We start from the raw sequence: 20,295 nt of genomic DNA, 5'->3' as shown, positions 1-20,295 counted from the left end.
TATTTGTCATACTGTTCTGATGATGAGTTTGGATTGCTTTCCTGCAATTTCAAACAGGCTCAGCACTTCAGTCAGTATAACAATATCAGTTAATGTATCATTTTAAGACCATTCCAGACTGCTAAAAACCCTTGTTCAAGACAATTTATAACCAGCAAAATCTGTCTTTTTGCCAGTGTATCATAATTTTGTCTGGGGAAGCAGTACTTGCTACACTGCTGGAAGCACTTTTCTGCCAGTATAGAATACATCTCTCTGAGCTGGATTTCATGCTATACTTTTTGAAACAACCCTTTTCTAGGGCAGAGTATGCCTCAGGATATCTTCTATTGTGAAACGTACCCAGGGCAATAATTGCAGGTAACTATGGTCCTATGAATCAATAGTTTCCACCTAAGACTGAAGATGGAGAGATATATTTTCCATCAATTAAAAAATATTTCAGTATTTATTTTTCTTAACTTGGGTATAGGAGAAAAGTTCAAGGAACTACACTGCATGGTTGATGAACTAGTATGTTGTGCCTCTACCTTTCCAGTCAAGAATGGATGGAAAAAATGCCACAGACATTGCCAAAGAGGTCCTGATCTCCTGTCCCTTAGAGTACTTCTTCAGCTTCTGGAAAAGCCTGCATTTTGCTTGAAACCTTCCTTGTATTCTAACTTTTAACTAGACGTAAGATTGTTGCAATTGCTTAAATAATAGTAGCTTCTCTTATCAGATGACAATGGCTTTATCTACTGCTGCAGCTTTGGTTTTCATCTTTATTTAGCAACAACTGTCAAAAAACAAACTCTATACCTGTAAAGATTCTTTCCCAACAAGACACTCAACTCAAATTTTCTCTCAGACTTTTGACCAAAGTAAGCAAAGCACCCTAAATGTCATGTGGGGATAGTAACACAAATGTCACTGGTAGTTAAAATAGGGAGCTGAGAACAATGACAGTGTGGTATCGTCAAAGGAGCATAGTAATAGCTTAGCAATCTCCCACCTCCATGAATATAATTTCTTTATAATAATGTCCCTTCTGATATACTAGAGAGGCATAACAGTGAGGCTCTAATAGTTAACTCCAATAAATTATATTTGCCAATCATAATGAGAGGCATAAGCATAATTAGATCTACTGTGACAATCATCATGAAATGCTGGCAGCCCAGCTACAACACTCAAAACCAGAAATAAGCTATCAAATTTTAAAGTGACCCTTACAATCTATTTGGTATGGCCTCCTTGGTAATCAGAAAGGGAACATATTTTAAATGACAGGAGCACTCAACTATTTATTCCATACAATAGGGGGTCAACTCTAAGAAAAAAGAAGTACACATCTCCCAGCCAACTTTAAATATTCCACATTTAAACTTACTCCCATATATTAATTCCAAATATCCCTACTGTACCCTGAAATGAATAGAAATTCAGTGCAATGAGAGCACAGGTAAATGGCTTATCCCATTATGGGGCAGACAAATATTCTTCACATCAGCTGGACCTTACAAGTGAATTTCAAGCAAAAATCTTTAACAGTTCATTACAATAATCTCACCTAAAGTAAAGGCAAAGACACAGCAACACGGCATTGCACCTACATCAATTCACTAATAACAAGATGAACTATGGTGGAATTCAGGGTCACTTATACAATGCCATGGTAAAAGAACATTCTCTGCTCTACACAGTTGGAGAAACACAGCCTCCTTCAAACCTGGGCAGAAAGCATCCATAGCAGCCAGGAGTCACTGGGACACCCAACTTGACAGAGCAGTGGCTACATCAGCACTGTGTGTTAGGAAGACCCTGATGAGATGGAAGTTTTGTGATGGGGATGCGATGCAAAATGGCCATGCTTCTGGCCTGCAAAGGCCAAATTAGAACCCACAAAATATTGCTTATACACAGCAAGGAGGTTTTGATCTTCAGCAGGAACAGTGATGTTCACATACTGTCAACTGAGTACAATATGACTTTAATATCCTATTCAATTTGAACTTGTCTACTTCTCTTTGATATCAGTGGCACTGTTTTGTTCATAGAAACAGATTTGTAAATCATTACTTGGACTGCAACAGCCACAGAGACAAAGTGTTCTTTTCTAAACAGAGCTCCTGATATTACAGACGTATAGCATGAAAAGAACATATCCAAGTCAATGCACGTCATATAAAAATGATTAGCAACACCTTGCACAAATGGCTGTCAAGTAATTTTATAAATTACGGAGAACAGGCATCAGCAGCCATGATTTTTCTTATGGTAATTCTTTTATACAAGCACACTTACTTCAAAATAATTAATCACTAAATTCCATGAACATAATTAAAGAAATGAGAAGTTTAAGGCAGCCTCAGGAATTCCAAAACAAAGGCAAAAGACACAACGTGCTATATATCTCCAGTACCTTAAAAGCACATAGAAAGTATTGCACCAAAAAAACAGCTGAGAAATGGATAAAGGTCATATCTGAAATCCAAGAAAATGAAAAAACAAAAAGGAAGCGATGACTGTTGAGTTGTGCCCACACACCTCTTGATTAAGAAGTAAATCATGAGCTTGACTAACAGCATTCAAACTTTAAATTTTAATTTGTGAGCACGTGTGTGTATACACATGCTTATATTGTGGGCAAAAATCACCAAAGTGTCTACATTAGGTACTGCACTAACCAGAATGCAGGTACTTGGCCACAGCACGCTGTCCCAGACTACACTGGACGCCGGTGCTCGCTGTATACAAAGTGGAGAGACCAAGATGCTACCGAGAGTGATCCAGAAAGCTACATGGTTTGTGAGCAGTCCGGAGCAAGCCAGTAAGAAACCCCACACGTACGTAAGTACTTGGCCTCTCTCGTCTCATCTTACCCTTTCCTCCCCTCAAGCACCAAGGTTGCGCTGGGTGGGCAGGGAGCTAACAGCGGGGTCATGCTGGACAGCGGACAGCTGGCTCCATCCCCTCCCCAGCGAGGGAGGTTCAGCCTCGTGGTCTCCAGGCAGGATTAGGTGTCCCACTCCACACCGGTGGCAATGCTGGGGAGCAAAAGCCTCTGTGCCTCCCCTCCAGCGTACCCAGCTAAGAAGGAAAAAGTCTTGGAGGGGAATATAAGCAATTAAGAGGGAATAAATGCTCTAGCTTAGTCCTCAGGCAATGGGCCAGAAGATACCTGGATTACAGGTGTTTTCATCAAATTTCTAACATAAATGTAGTTTTGTAATTATACTGACATTTCCCTGGTCTCAACCAAATCTCTTAACCACTAACTTGTTACATAAAAAGGGGAGGGTGGGAGTGGGAGGATAACAATATTTTCCAGGGAAAGTGGCTGCATGTGTTACTCACACCTAACAGATGGGGCTCCTGCGAGGGATAAGGCAGAAAGGAGAGGAGCATGCCTGCTGCTCCGCCTGGCGCTCACGTCTGGGCTGCGCTGAAGGGGAGCTGTGGGGTGAGGTGCTGCAGGAAAACAGTTCTCCTCTTTCTGCCTGCTGAGGCTCAGTTTAGACAGAATTCAGATGGCCTTGAATGCACACACATGTCCAAGTGGTATTTACAGATACAATGTGATGTTTGGAAACCTCAACATAACCAAAATCTATTTATAATGGACTAACATCTCCTGAAATGCAATACTGTAATTATGTGAAAATATAAAACAGATAGTGCCATTTAAAAATACTAAATAGCACATGAAAATATCTACTTCCTCCCCTATTTCTCTGGGCTAGCAAAACAATAGCATTCATGGAATGATGCTTCTTATGCCAGGTTTAAACTGGAAGCAAATTTTAACAGCCTATGAATAGAAAAGCTTGAAATCAGCAGATTGCAGCACAAACACAAGTGGATGAGCGCTGCACAGGAGAGAGCTTCACTGAGATGACAGGTAGAACCGCAGATGCTCCAGAAGGTGCTGTGCAGCAGCATAGCGCTGCGTCCATCTTTAAGCTCCTCTACACTCTGTTAGCGAGTAATTGGGATAGTAAGACTGGGCAAAGAAGCAGCCTAACATTTATTTTGCCCAGGGGACCAAGCAAGTGTCTCTGCATAGTTCATAACTGATATCATCACGTCAGGCTGGCACTAACTTGGGTATTTCTGCACCATGCCTCATTACTCAGCGCAGTCCTATAGGCTTTTACAGCTCTGGTCCATACATAGACACTAAGTAAGTATTCCCCAGGTTTGTTGCTTTATTCAGAACAAACATAAATAAAAATGCTCAGCTTTTCTCACAGATACGATGTGGAACCACTGCATCGCTGGCTATTCAACCCCTCCTGCTGATGGTGTACCACTTGCAAAACATTTGTGTATTCACAGAGTGGGAGAGATACTGACTCTGTAGCCTAATGCTTAGAGTGGGAGGCAAAACACGTGGATTCCAGTTCTTTCTCCAGGGAAAGTTTAATTATTATGCAATGTGCGTAAGACTCAGCAGGACCGACTGACAATCATCGTAAAGGTGATCATAGCCCTGTCATGGTGATGGAAATTATGAGTTCATGCCTCTGTTAGCAGAGAACAGAAATGAACCCAGACTTCTTGGCATTCTGGTTGAACAACTCAAACCCTTAGTCTTGGATAAAATGAGGACACAGACACCAACTTTTATCAGTTCCATGAGCCTAGGAGAAAGAAAAAATACTGGATCAATTCAACCTATAGGTGTGAATAGTTTTAAGGGAAGCAAACTGTATTCTTAAGCAAACAGCTAACTTGCTAAAAATACTTAATTCACCTATCCAGGTGTCTTAGTTATTATATAGATATCTGTGACCTTAAAAATTATTCTAACACATTGCTATATTGTTTTGTCTCTAGCACATGTTTTGTTTCAAGATAGTTATAAATCATATGTATTTCAGTGCAGTACCAAATATAGTGACATGTTGCTGACAGCTATCTCTAATTTACAGAAATCAAGAATTTTTTTTTTTTTCCTTATGTCCTTTAGAAGCACTCAGGAATTTTCATTAAAATACTTTGCTAATACTGTATCAAAAAGTATCCATAAGTTAGAATATTGGAAAGTTAGTACCAAACTTATAATGTAGAACTACCTGGAGAATTCATTAGAGAGACTCTGACCTTAGTTGTTAACAAAAACAAGGCTGGGCCAGCAGGATAAAAGACCATTTTGAGACGTCTGAGGCTGATAAATTATAACAGGTTCAGGATCTTCATGCCACTCTTTCCCCATCTGTGTGTAAAAAGATGTGTAGGCACATCCTCATGATAACCCAAAAGCTCTTGGCTGCTATATTACAGCATTCTGCTTCAAGGCAGCTTCAGGTTTAGCACATTACTTTACCATATCTGAGGATTTAATGCCTGCAAGTGAGAGTTCTGGACATTTGTCCCAGCTATCTCGAAGATAAATTATAAAGGGACAATCAGGATTTTCCATAACACATTGAACACCCTTTTTCTTCTCTTTGAACTATATTAGATCCTTGAGACTTTGGAATGGAAATACACTCTTGGTCAAATCCCAATTTTGCATTCCTGTTCTACAGCCTCTGTAAGTAGGGAAGGATTTTTATGAGGCTTACCTAGCACTCTTTTAAGTTTATTTTTAATTTATAGTCAGGGAAGCATTTACTTGAAACTTATCATATACAACAACTGTCATTAAATTACCAAATATGGAGAATACATAATATTATCATATATATATATATATAAAAAATATGTATATATATATAAAATATTTACCATAGTTTTAAGCATTCAACTGGCTTTTTACACAGATATGAAGAAAACAAAAATACAAGGCTGAAATTTGCGCTACTATTTCTTCAAGCATTTATGTTTCATTTTCAGAAAACAAAACTCTGAGATATCAACCTAATAATGTGAATGAGAGCTCTATACATTTTCTAGAGACAACTTTCTAAAGGTAGGCACTCAATTGCACATGCAAATTGGGTGCATGCAATTCCTGACAGGTTACTGCATATGAACATAGAAAGCAAATAAACAGATTGCCAGCCATTTGACTACAATTGATTTACCATACACATGATGCCGTATTTTACAGCAACAGTCACACGTCTGTGTTAGAATATGCAGATTAGGTGCACACACCTTAGAAATTTGCAGTGGAAAACCTAATCGTCAGCATTTACTTGTCAATCTCAACTTTATTTTTAGAATTACTTGAAAATAAAGAAGGAAAACCAGCAAGATTTCCTAAAGGAAATACTTAGCAACACAGTACAGGATTGGCTTTTGTCTATCAGTGAGCCAGTTACGAGAAACACTCGGTGGTTCTGTGAGGTACAATAAAGCACTGAACACAAAACAGCAGGAAAAGTAATTTGCAAGCTTGTATACATACCCAAAACATCTGGAAAGGGAGAGCATTAATGAAGCAAAGAATGGAAAAAGCCAAGACAATCAGGTTCTTGTACAAAGCATACAGCATGAGGTAAGGTTATAACAAGTGTAACATACACAGAAACAACAAGAAAAAGGTTTGGGTCCTTTTGACAAAGAAATGCAACAAAAGCACAGAGCTGGTTCAGCAGTTTCTGCAAATGGCATATGCGCATATAGAAATTTAAGTAAGCCAAATAGGACTGATTTTCAGGTGAATGAGATTTAACCATGTTCTTTACCTTCTTGGAGAGAAAAGTCTTTTCGAAATTACAGATTTCTTCTAGGCTTTTAAAGAAATTAATGAATTGCCCTTTCCTTAAATTTACTTCTAGCATTTCATATATTAAACATGTAACGCTATTGACAAGCAAACATCTCTCTTTATATACAAAGCAAGCTTTCATATAGGAGAGAAATAAGACTGTACTGCCCTCCTAAATCTTTACGAGCCAGATACTATTTTTATAAAATTCTTGGATACATTTTACACTGGAATACTCAGTGAATGATAAATACTCAGTGGCAGCATTGGTTTCCAATGAGTCAAATCCCAAGTCTATTTTTAACTGATTCCTTTACAGAAGCAAACTTTCAGTCGATAGATGTGTGTAGCGTTAAGCCCATTGAGACTTCCCGATAATCCTGTAAATCCAGTTCCTTATGCCAGTTTCTACTCCTGATAGGAAGAAGGGGCAGGCAGCTCAGGAGGACTACAAGGATGACATGAGGTTATGCAGGGAGAAAATTAGAAGGGCCAAAGCCCAACTAGAACTTAATCTGGCAACTGCCGTACTGCAATAAAACATGTTTCTATAAATACATTAGCAACAAAAGGAGGGCTAAGGAGAATCTCCATCCTTTATTGGACATGGGGAGAAACATAGTGACAAAGGATGAGGAAAAGGCTGAGGTACTTAATGCCTTCTTTGCCTCAGTCTTTAATAGTAAGACCAGTTGTTCTCAGGGTACCCAGCCCCCTCAGCTGGAAGACAGGGACAGGGAGCAGAATGAAGCCCCATAATCCAAGGGGAAATGGTTAGTGACCTGCTACGCCACTTAGACACACACAAGTCTATGGGGCTGGATGGCATCCACCCAAGGGTACTGAAGGAACTGGCAGAAGCGCTCACCAAGCCACTTTCAATGATTTATCAGCAGTCCTGGCTAAGCGGGGAGGTCCCAGGTGACTGGAGGTTAGCAAATGTTACACCCATCTACAAGAAGGGCCAGAAGGAGGATCCGGGGAACTACAGGCCTGTCAGCCTGACCTACCTGCTGGGGAAGGTTATGGAGCAGATCATCTTGAGTGCCATCACGTGGCATGTACAGGACAACCAGGTGATCAGGCCCAGTCAGCATGGGTTTGTGAAAGGCAGGTCCTGCTTGACTAACCTGATCTTCTATGACAAGGTGACCTGCTTAGTGGATGAGGGAAAGGCTGTGGATGTTATTTACCTGCACTTTAGTAAAGCCTTTGACACCATTTCCCACAGCATTCTCCTGGAGAAACTCGCTGCTCATGGCTTGGATGGGTGTACTCTTTGCTGGGTAAAAAACTGGCTGGATGGCCAGGCCCAAAGAGTGGTGGTGAATGGAGTTAAATCCAGTTGGTGGCCAGTCACAAGTGGTGTCCCCAGGGCTCAGTATTGGAGCCAGTTCTGTTTAATATCTTTATCAACGATCTGGATGAGGGGATCAAGTGCACCCTCAGTAAGTTTGCAGATGACACCAAGTTGTGTGGGAGTGTTGATCTGCTTGAGGGCAGGAAGGCTCTACAGAGGGATCTGGACAGGCTGGATCCATGGGCCGAGGCCAACTGGATGAGGTTCAACAAGGCTAAGTGCAAGGTCCTGCACTTGGGTCACAACAACCCCATGCAACGCTACAGGCTTGGGGAAGAGTGGCTGGAAAGCTGCCCAGTAGAGAAGGACCTGGGGGGGTGTTGGTTGACAGCCGGCTGAATATGAGCCAGCAGTGTGCCCAGGTGGCCAAGAAGGCCAATGGCATCCTGGCTTGTATCAGAAATAGTGTGGCCAGCAGGACTAGGGAAGTGATCGTGCCTCTGTACTTGGCACTGGTGAGGCTGCCCCTCAAATACTGTGTTCAGTTTTGGGCCCCTCACTACAAGAAAGACATTGAGGTGCGCGAGCGTGTCCAGAGAAGGGCAACGAAGCTGGTGAAGGGTCTGGAGCACAAGCCTGATGAGGAGCAGCTGAGGGAACTGGGGTTGTTTAGCCTGGAGAAAAGGAGGCTGAGGGGAGACCTTATCGCTCTCTACAATGACCTGAAAGGAGGTTGTAGTGAGGTGGGGGTCAGTCTCTTCTCCTAAGTAACAAGCCATAGGACAAGAGGAAATGGCCTCAAGTTGCACTAGGGGAGGTTTAGACTGGATATTAGGATAAATTTCTCCACAGAAAGGGTTGTCAGGCATTGGAACAGGCTGCCCAGGAAAGGGGTTGAGTCATCTGCCATCGCTGGAGGTATTTAAAAGACGTGTAGATGAGGTGCTTAGGGACATGGTTTAGTGGTGGACTTGGCAGTGCAAGGTTAACGGTTGGACTCAATGATCTTAAAGGTCTTTTCCAACCTAAATGATTCTATGATTCTATGATTATCACATTGTTTGTCTATGCCTCCTTGAAATTAATTCTGGTTTATCTATTAAATTAGTTCCAAATAATGGCGCTCACTGAACTGTTTACTGTGTTATGCACAACTATGAACAATATGCACAATACTGCAAACCTATATTGGGTGATAAGGTAAGAGCTGTTCTCAAAAAGAGGTTCATTTATTTTCCAGAAAAAAGTATTTGGTATTAACATATCAAGCACATTACCTTCATACTATATTAACTCATTGACAGAACAAGGGTCACTTATCAAAATACTTACATAAAAACCAACAATACCTTTTCAAAAGTCTAAGAAATAGCCTTCTCTGCTGCAGTTACAACTGCTGCTCACAAATGTGAGCATAACTGAGACATAAATCAGTCACTTGACTATCTAGCTGCATGAAGTACCACTACACAAAGGTGGGTGAGTAAAGGAATAGCTTCCCATTGAACCTGCAAAGGGGAAGGCATTTATTTGGATTAACATATAGCAGTTCTGGGGAGCTATATATGCTCTAATTAAAAGCTGATTTTAATTGATACCAGATGTGGAAATAAACACATGGGTCTCAGTCCATGTGCCACCGACTGTTCAAGGAGGAGAGAGACAGACAGCAACTCACCTCCCCCATGTCCCACAGCTGTGCAGCCAAGGAGGCCCGTTCAGAGCAAACCAAACCAAACCAAACCCAACCCAACCCAACCCAACCCAACCCTGTTTTTCATCAACAAGATCAAATTTTATTGCAATAAATACCATTTTTAAATATCTGGACCAGAAATAAGTCATTGTAGATAATGTGGACAAAAAAAAAAAAGGCACAAATTACGTGTTTGCTGAAATTCTGTCTTTTTTTTTTTCAGTGATTTGGAGAAAAGGCCTTATTATTCTTACTTTATACAAGGGAAAATGTAGGTAGAGAAAGAACTCATTTCCCAGGACCCCTCAGCCGACCTGCAGCAGATACTAGAAAAGAACTAAGGTAACGTGTGCCCTGACTCAATTATTTATCTGTGACTGAAATGTGTATGAGAAGAGAATATTATTTGGCTGCAAAGCTAATACTAATAAATTAGGAAATGCCACGATAGCTCTCTTAAATCAAAGCTTCTGTGGTCTGTATTATAAGACAGCATGCTCAGGAACATATAATAAAGTTGTTTCTGTAGGGCTACTGTCTCAATCAGTGCACAATTCCATACACTGTCAACTGATAAGCAGCTATTGAATCACTTACTTTCTCTTCCTTGTCAGATAGGTGTTTCGTGTCTCATTTAGAGCACATTGTTCTAATCTTTCTCTGAAAACAGAATGAATAAATTATTTGTGGCCTATTTTATGGAACTTACTGTGGTGGTATTTCACTGATGCAATAAAATGATTTTTCACTTTGAAACATCCCAGTTAGCCGAGAAGCTAGAATTATTTATATTTTCCAGATAGAAAATCGAATCACAAAGAATAATCACAAGTTATCACTAATTTGCGGGGGTTCAATTTCAGAAATGTAGTGCCTGATCCTTCAGAGTAATTACCATAGTAAAAATCACATTCAAACTAGAAAAATGGAAGCCATCCTACAGGAAATCCTGGTTTCTGGGGATTTTTTCTTCCAAAATGAAATGTAACCTTGAAGCTTCTTTTAGAAGTCAGTTCTAAGACTCAGGACATTCCTGATGCTGCCCTGTACTGTCAGTACATGATATCAGTACTGATCTGAGAGAAGGGAAAAATTCTTTGAGCTAGGCTGGGAATGAAAAGAACAGCTCCGCAGTTAAATGTCTGCGGACTAAATAAGAGGACTTCTGGGGAATGAGGAGCCATAAGGCTGGTATTTCACAAGGTACCCAACAGTAGCTCCAGTAGTCCATAAAGTACTGCCTGGTTTCCATCTGCATTTTCCAAATCAGTGCATTACCATGCAACATGCTGATTTCAATGACATACGTTATTGTTTGACAGGTTCAAAGCCTGAATCTCAGTTTCAGCCACAATACTCAGTACTTCTACAAATCATGCTTGAGGCATGCAGAAAACACTGGAAAAAAAACCCAACCATTTTTATAAAGCCTGTAAATAACTAGTCCAATACTATACAGTAATTATGTATCAGAGGCAGAAAAATCCACTATTGCCTTGGGCTCTTCAGTTAATTTGATAAAAAGAGTCTCCCTTTCCACCCCTCAGCACTGCACCTCACCTCTGACGCGGTGAGCCAGGACTGCTGGTGGCAGGGTTGGAGGTAGCATGGAGGGGCCCGGCAGGAAGGGGAGCAAGGGGATGCCCCTTCCTTCTGTGCCTCCATCCTCCGCTGGCACTGACCCTGGCTCCAGGCACGGGCAGTCACCATGCCGCAGGCACAGCATGCTCTGCACTACCTTGGTGAGCTTTAAGGGGTGCTGTGCCTGGCAGCAAGCCCTCGGTGGTGCCAAGGGGCTACTTGTTGGCCCTGGGTGAGGTGTGCCGGCTGCTGTGATTCAGAAGAGAGGCTCATTGCGTGTCATGCTGCAGTGCTGTAGCTTACAGGCTATCGGGTTATAGGCAGCAGGCCCCCTCTGTCCTACTGGGGCTATCCCTTTTTTCAACAGAGAATCAACATCTGCTGATCCAACAGAGATAGACCAGTGCTCAGTACACTTAAGACTGAAATTCAAATCCCTGTTCCAAACCAGATACAGTAGAAGCTTGACTCTGCATGTCCTGCATCCCAAATGCGTGTCTTAATTACTGGGCTATGAGCTCCTTGAAGGGTAGAAGATGGGTGATGAAGGAGTTTCCTCTTTACGATCAGGAATTCAATCTTGGATCCAAGAAATATTTCCTGTTAAAACTGATTGATTTACTGCCACAAAAAGTTTTGGTCAAATCACTATTTCTTGTCCTGCTCCCCCAAAATTTAAATTTAAAATGCCCTTTTGTGCTTTTAGAGAACTTCATTTGCCTTCCTGAAATTTCTTGCCTCATACATTCTGCAAGTTTCATAGCAAGCAAAATAGCAATACACTGAGCAATTCCAATTCCCCACCATTAGTCTGTACATTTTTCAAAAAAACTGAGGCAGAGGACTTGTGGAAAAGTAGTCTGCAAACACATAACCAAAGACTGAATCACAGCATATATAACGTAAAGGTACTAAGAAGTTGCACAGTTAACCTTCTTACTATTACTTCCTAACCTTTATTTTGCACAACTTGAGTTCATAAACCTAGTAATATTCTTTTAATAGCATTTTTTGTTGACTTATAGCAAATTCATCACACAAACAGAAAATAAAAATTCCACTACATGGTGTGATATTGCCAGTCACCTCTGCTACTTGAGCCAACTAAGTACTCACAGCAGTGGTATGTTGTCATCTTCTTTGTGAACCACTGCTAGAAGAGGCCACCTGCCAGCAGGATACAATGATATTTTCTGATTCTGACTCTATTTCTACCTTGACGTACATTGCAGGCAAGCAAGGGAACAGGCTGTAACACTCCTTGTATTTTCTTTCTTTTGCCCTTACACAAGGGTTTTCCCATCACCTTACAAAAGCGGTTCCCTTTTCTGACTCCAGGTTGTTTTATCCTCTCAGTTTCCCTCCCAGTCCACTGCTACCACATCGTTTCCCTCCCTGACTTCCTTCCTGGCTGGTTTTTGTCCTCCCATGGTTTACCCCATGTCTGGAGCACAGACCCTGGCAGTACTTCACCAGTGGGTTCAACTATCCCAGCTCCTACTCCATAACTCCAACCTTTTCCATAATGGATTTTCACTACTTGCCTTTCTCCCTTAGCCCAGCCACCTGCTCCTCCAGTTGAACATCTTTAAAGTAAACAACTCTTTACTCCATACTCCATGCTGCACAGTAAAGTCGGGATCAAAAGCTGAAAGATGAGCACCTTCCCACTTTAGTTCTGTTTGGCTGCCCTGATCCAGTCTGCTGGGGGCAGGTTTTACTCATCATCACTGCTGGACCTTGCCCAGGGAGAGATGAGTCTTTAAGCAATTCAGATGCAAATGCAAAGCCTGGCATGTGTTAATGGCAGCTTCAAATAATTTGGTCAAGTTTTCTCATTATTTTCATAAAAAATGCCCAGAAACATGTAACTGAAATACTGTTCGATTCACTACCAAATTTCAAAACCCTTCTAGATTATTAGAAGTATGGGACTATTACAGCTTCTGAAAGAAAAGGTTTTGAGAATATTTTAACAGAGGTAGAATTAATTTTTGCCCTTAAAATGACCTAGTTGCTCTAACAAATATTTCCCAAGATAATTCAAAATGATTTTATAAATCAGTTAATATTTAGAACATTTACAAGCAACTGAAAACCTGATATGTAGCAGGAAATCTTAGGTAATAATAATAGGCCTGTTACAAGACATATCTATCTATCCACATATTTACATATATACATAATCACTGTCATCTTTTGGGTGTCTCCAACGGAGGTTCTGTGAGAACTTCCATTTTAAATACATCTATCAAAAAAATACCTTGACCCCAAGAAAAGATGTTTACATTCTTAAGGGTAAGGTTACCATGAGATAAAGGTGTACACGACTGGGCTGCATTTACTTCTTATAGATTTTTTTTCTCCTGTATGAATTTTTGTGATAGCTGTTTTACATACATGAAAATATTTTAGCATGAGGAATAGTTAATATGCTTTTTACTGCTGCATATATTTGTGCATTATTGCACATGCTTTGATGTTTAGGTTGGGAAATTAATCACCATGGCTCTGTTTGTTCCACGAGTGGGTGACCTCTATCTTTATTACCAATTTTCAGTTCTATTCAAAACAAGTGACACTATCTTTTCATTAGATTATTAAATAGACTTTGGTGGCAAGACTGAAATTCATATAGAAGAATATTCTTGTATTTAAAGATATTCATTATGTTGTTACAGTACCTTGCATTTTGATATTTGAAAACACTTAAATTAAGACATACTTGGAAGCTATCAGACTATTTGCAAGTAAAGATTCACAGCCTCCACATAGCTGAAAGCAAGGGTTTTAAGAAGCAAATTTTCAAGAAAGGGAAGTCAAACTTTTTAAGGCAGAGAAGCTCATTCTAAGGACAGCTGTATTAGGCAAATGTTAAATACTCAGTCAAAGTACATGTGTACTCAGAAATTTTGTTATAAAACTGATAAAGAACCCATTTAGTAGGATGAATGAGATTCTTTTCCTGTTCCACAAATTTTACAAGATTTCAAGATACAATGCTGTATTCAGGAGAAATCAAGCTCTCTCAAAGGCTACTAAGAGAAATTTGCAGCCTTGTAAAGACAGAGACCTGGCTGGAGCATTCACCTGTGATCCAGGACATTCGAGTTCAACTTCCTCCTTTTTTGTATTTGAGCAGGGACTTTGTCCTGGTTTGGGCTGGGATAGAGTTGATTTTCTTCCTTGTAGCTGGTATAGTGCTGTGTTTTGGATTTAGTATGAGAATAATGTTGATAACACACTGATGTTTTAGTTGTTGCTAAGTAGTGTTTACACTGGTCAAGGACTTTTCAGCTTCCCATGCTCTGCCAGGCACACAGGAAGCTGGGAGGGGACACAGCTGGGACAGCTGACCCCAACTGACCAAAGGGATATTCCATACCATATGATGTCATGCTCAGCATATAAACTGGGGGGAACGATCACTGCTTGGGGACGGGCTGGGCATTGGTCAGCAGGTGATGAGCAATTGCATTGTGCATCGCTTGTTTTGTACGTTCTTTTATCATTATTATTATTATTATTTTCTCTTCCTCTGCTGTCCTATTAAACTGTCTTTATCTCAACCCACAGGTTTTACTTTTTTTTTTCCAATTCTCTCCCCCATCCCACTGAGGGGGGGAGGGTGAGTGAGCGGCTGTGTGGTGCTTAGTTGCTGACTGGGTTTAAACCACGACAGACTTGAACTTGGGTGTCCCGTATCTCAGCTGAGCGCCCTAACACAAGTATGTAGACTCCTGGTAGGATTCATCTTGGCTACCTCCAGGTGTCCCTACACAGGGAATGAGCCAGCTGTGGCAGCAGAATCTCAGATAATACACCTCATGCTAGAGGAAAGGCTGAAGTCAGTCCATGTGAGCCGAGACTCCAAAGTGACCACCTCCTCCTGTTTAAGGACACCTTGGGATGACAAGCTTCAGTGTGACCAGCTGTACTGTAGATGGTGACGTTTAGTTACATCTTCCCAGCTAAGCTTGTTTTTCTTTCTGGCTAATAAATGTTTAATTACTTATACAACTGGACAAGCTTCAGTACAAAAAGACTCATGTAAGATGACAGGTATGTATGCCATGAACCTAGCTATATAGTTTTTATAAAGGTCTCCCCTTTTCCATCCTTCATTTTTTGTACCAACCTGAGCATTAAACTGATATTACATTCAGAAAATGTGTACTTCAATAATTTTTTTCAGGTCTAATATCAGTAGCTATCACTACTAGTAATCTTATCAAAGGTAATGCATAATATCAATAATATCCATATAATTTCAGGTATTCTGAAACCATCACTTCTATTTACCCAGAAGAACATATCTTCAGATTTTATTTACCTTACAGATGGCTACTTCTCCCCACTGAGGCAAACAGCAAAACATGAAAACAACATAAACAGGATAAACCAAAACTTCTTATAGTGCTGATTTATCTGGTAGTGATTTTAAAATGATTTCTAGTGCCGGGATTTCTGAATTATGGGAATTGTGATTTTCTCACAGCAGAGAGAAGGCTATTTTTAGCTTACAGATATGAATTGAGAGCAGTGTATTTTACAGCCAGTTTGTAGATAGTATCATTATAGGTACTTACCTAAGCTTGATCTTGTGTTAGATCGCTCTATTATCGCGTGCTTACTGGGGTTGTTTAATACTGAGCGTTTGGCAAGCGAGATGTCTGCTGTGACTCGTGTAATTGATATACTGCAAAAATGAAATACAGTAAAATAGAACAGAACATTATTTTCTTGCAGGGATGTAGGGAGAAAGAGATACTCATTTAACACTAGAAGATGGCTAAGACTACAGGAAAACAAGTTCTCCTCAGCAGCACAGTATGCTTTGCACAATGTGAACAGAGAAAAAACTTTATCTAACTAATACTGTTACAAGAGCTATTGAGAAGACATGCCCCTTTCTGCACCAAAATGCAGTATGACCACTGACTGCAAAGCTACACGTGTCTGGGGAGAGGGGAGGCAGGAGGACGTCAGAGACGTGCTGCAAGAAGATGGGACCTCCCTGGGGACTCCAGGCCTGATGTGGTTAGACTTTGTACTGGTATCCCCAGTATGAATAGGCTGGTTACTCCTTTCCCTAATTTTGATTAATTTGTTGAAAGGTACTGAAGGACAGCCTGGCTTACTTTAACCATATGTGTAAGACACATAGAGATATGCAGAGTTAACAGGTAAAGGTAAGACTTAGCAGGGAACCTAGTACAGCCATATAACTCTTATTTTTATTGTTCAGTTTACTTTCATATGTTTTTTAACAGAGTGCAAGAGTTACCTATAATTTTGCAGAAAGATCCAGCAATACGCTGGCCACCCAAAAATGTGGACTGCAGCACAGAGAAGCAAGCAAATGAAAACTCTGCGCTGAGTATCTGGCAGGCTCAGTTTTGTGTTTATGAGAAAAGATAAGCCAAGAAAGAAGTGGTTACTTCCAGTTGTTTGCACTGACCTGCTACATAACCTTCTGCATATTCTTCTTCCTAGGCAAACAGTTAACTCAGTTTGTTTTGCTTTACAGGGTCAAAATGCACCCTTTGGATACATTCCCTTTCAAACTTTCTGGTCTAATGAGATTTAGGGGTCACATTTTTCCAGTGCTGAGAGTTAAATCAGACTGATGATATTCCCTTGTTCTTCCTTGTATGATTTTACTTGCAATTTAAAAGGAGGAAATGGACTTGCTAAGAACAGGGAGGGCTCCTCTCTAGCAAGCACAGTCAGATGCTGTTCAGCTGAAATGTAACCAAATAGGTCATTTCTCAATGAGCTCAACATGTGTATATATTTATCTAAAACCCTATAAAATGTGACAAAGCCAGAAGTTAATACAGAAAAACAGAATTATTTGCACAATACTGATTAGTAACATAATTTTTGAAATTTAGGCACGGTTTAACTTAACCTAAAAACATAACCAAAGATTGTGATTTCTGGCACAGCTCCTCAGAGATAATGCCATTAGTCTTAAAATGAAATCCAACACGTAATTTGGGTATTCATTAGTTATCTTTATTTGCTAATTGATGAACACTACAAACTTTTATAGCTTTTTGGGTTTTTTTTTTGTTGTTGGTTTTGGGGTTTTTTTTGTTTCCTGACAGTCTTCCTTCCTACATGCAATAGAAAATAATTTTTCCCTTTTCAAATGCAATTATGGTATATTGAACGAAGCTAGATTTATCAGTCTAAAAATGCTATTTTTCATGTTAAGATCTTTTAACATCTTTTTAAGGTCATTTTAATGTCTTTTGAGATATGTAACACCAGGAAGAACAAGTCTGCTCTCAAAACAAAGGCTATGTATGTTCACATAGCAAAACAATTGCAATGAGAGTGGGGACTCATTGCAGAGTGGCAGTGAAAGCAGTAGCATGAATCTAAGAACCTCCTGTACAAATTTGTTGAGGACCTTGAGTACAAATTCAGATTGCTACTGAAGTTTGGGATGCTTCAAATCTGCTACTATAGACATCAATTGTATTGAGATTATTTGTGGATTCACCCTGGCACACTTGGATCTATAACTGAAAATTAGATATGCTCTAAAATACTTTAAGACATAAAGATGCAACAACTTTCTTCTGCTTGCGACACTCACTATTTTGTTAACTTCCAATTCTGAAGGTACATATCTAAGATTTGACAACCCTGACTAATATAAAGAGGGACTACTAAGTGGTTAGGTCTCAACATCATAATTCTGACTGAGAAAATCCAACAGTTTAAACCACAATGTCCAGTATTTTAAAGAGCTGAAGCTATTGACAGAAAACCTCAAGCTCCCTCTTGAAAGTTTGACAGCACCAGGACAGACAGAATAGTGTTACTGCTCTGTCCACTTCCAAACTAAATAGAACATTCATTGAAGTTACAGATATTATAAGAAAACCTTCCCGTTTTCTCATTTTTTCCCCCCAAATGTCAACCCACTAGCACATATTAATCTGGGGCCTGATCCAGTAGCAATATAATTACATATGGAGAATCCACCTGATGTCTCTGGTCCATGGGTCCATGATGTTAGAATTACAGAACATGCCACTGCTTTTAGAGATGGATTATCATTTGACATTTGTACTACAGTAATGCCTGGAGGCTCAAATACAAATCATATTGGACCTTGCCGAGTATGCTGCAGGGGACAGGCTGTAACAGCACTCAGATCAAAACCCAGCAAAATGCAGCCTGTCTGCTACCAAGGGTGGCCATATTTCAGCAAAGTGGGGGACTGACACGCCCCCAGCAATCCTTTTGAGACTTCCTATTATAAAGTCCAGCACTACTGTCAAACCTAGCTCCCAGCTTGAGGGATCAAGAGTTTGACAATCATATAACATTAGATAGTCTGAATCTTGTATCACTCTTTCCAAGTTAGATGCCACTGTAAGCAGCTAGAGCTGAGGTGGAACAGTGGCCCTCATCAGCTTGTATAGAACCCAGGAAGCATTGATGAGATATCACTTAAAAAATACTTAAACAAAAGATTTTTTTAATAGTACACATTTATTAAATCTGTAGATAAACATCTACCAATCCAGAGTATGAATGTCACTCATGAACAAGAAGACATCCTTTTTTCCACTCTCAATAAATATACACTCCTGAATACTTCCTACTGCAATACAGCCTCAGTGTGCTCTGCTAAGGAAGCACTATAGTCCACTTAACAAGGAATTAACTGCCATTCCTAATTTTCTACACATATTTTGCCAAGATTGTCATTATTTCTTAAGAACCTGGTAGTACCTAAACAGGACCTGAACTCAAGTAGATTTGCATTGCAAAGTACTTACCGCCCTTCGAATCTATGTTTTAAAAAATCAAATAATGCTTTTTGCATCATATCTGTTACCTAGAAGCAAACAAACAAAAAATTAGTAATCACATAGGAAACTCATAATACTTGATGCCAATAATAATATGTAATACAGTTGACAGTAAATCTTATATCTGAACAATATGAGTGGAATGTAAGTAATTTATTCTTAATCTGAATTCTGCTATGAAATAAAATACATGTAAGCAGGTACCTGGTAGAAGTAAAAACTGTCTATATTTTTGTCCATGATATAAATTATGTTATTCAGCTTAACTACCTTTGAACCTTCAAATCCAAATTAAGCACAATATTTTTGGCAAAATAAAACGATTCACGACGATCACTTACCTCATATCCCTTCAGAGAAGGCCCCACTAAAACTACTGGTCGCATAGAAGGCACTACATCATAGGGAGGGATGTGCTCTGTCTGCAAAACAGAAAAAGCTTTCAGCATTGCAACACCTAGAGAAAGTGTTACACGTTACTTACAATATTAGGAACTCTGAATTTCCAGTGATGTCACCAACGCAGGAATCATGGATTCATTAACCTTTCCCAAAAACTGGTAGTACAAGATAAGGACATAACAGGTTCAGGGATTTCATTTGAAAAAGCTTTTCTTTGACTTTTGGTTTTCTTGCTGTTTTCATATTTACTCTGGATAGCTACAAAACTGTTATTCTGGAGACATTCACGTCCCACTCCATAATTCCTAACTGGTTAATTGAAAAGGTTATTTCCAATAGTTAATGATTTGAAATGATTGACTCTAGAGCTGTGACATCTGTATCCCACCAAAATTTGACATAGGCAAATTATGAAGGAGAAAAATAAAACAAAAAGGGAGGGGAAAAGCATAACACACCTCTTTCTATGTTCAGATCTGCCCACTGCTTGACAAAACATTGTGACACCACTGCAAATTCCCATAGGGGCACCCATAGTCTGACTTCCACATTTGCATCTGCAATTCACTTGCAAATGAAATCAAAATAATGACTGATCAAGTTAGTATTTATAGAAAATTTTCATAAACAGAGCTTGGGATAGCAATCCTTCCACTTTGGGAAGTTCCCCTCACCACCCAAGAATGGATTCTGTTAGTACAATATTCACCAAACTACTTACTGATGTATCATGCACAATTTGTAAAAAGTACTTTAAAATACAAAGATAAAAGGATTGCCTGCTTCCAAAGATTGCAAAAAGTTTTATATTGTTATTGAAATAAAATATAAACAA

The 20,295-nt window shown here is 39.8% G+C and overlaps 1 protein-coding gene across 2 annotated transcripts in view; it reads right to left on the bottom strand.

Annotated features, from left to right (window-relative positions):
• Positions 1 to 20,295, bottom strand: part of CACNB2 (calcium voltage-gated channel auxiliary subunit beta 2) — a 261,310-nt gene that overhangs the window by 10,868 nt on the left and 230,147 nt on the right. For both annotated transcript variants that reach the window (XM_072854405.1, XM_072854406.1), the window contains exons 8-10: positions 19,400 to 19,480; positions 19,026 to 19,084; positions 15,810 to 15,919 (exon numbers count right to left, since the gene is read on the bottom strand). In XM_072854405.1, the coding sequence (XP_072710506.1) occupies positions 15,810 to 15,919; positions 19,026 to 19,084; positions 19,400 to 19,480 (250 nt within the window). The remainder of the gene's footprint in view (positions 1 to 15,809; positions 15,920 to 19,025; positions 19,085 to 19,399; positions 19,481 to 20,295) is intronic.

The sequence above is a fragment of the Ciconia boyciana genome, chromosome 2, assembly GCF_034638445.1.
Source record: "Ciconia boyciana chromosome 2, ASM3463844v1, whole genome shotgun sequence".
NCBI classification, from domain to species: Eukaryota; Metazoa; Chordata; class Aves; order Ciconiiformes; family Ciconiidae; genus Ciconia; species Ciconia boyciana.
Note: the sequence above shows the minus strand (reverse complement) of the source record. Positions and strands in the feature narration are given on the sequence as shown.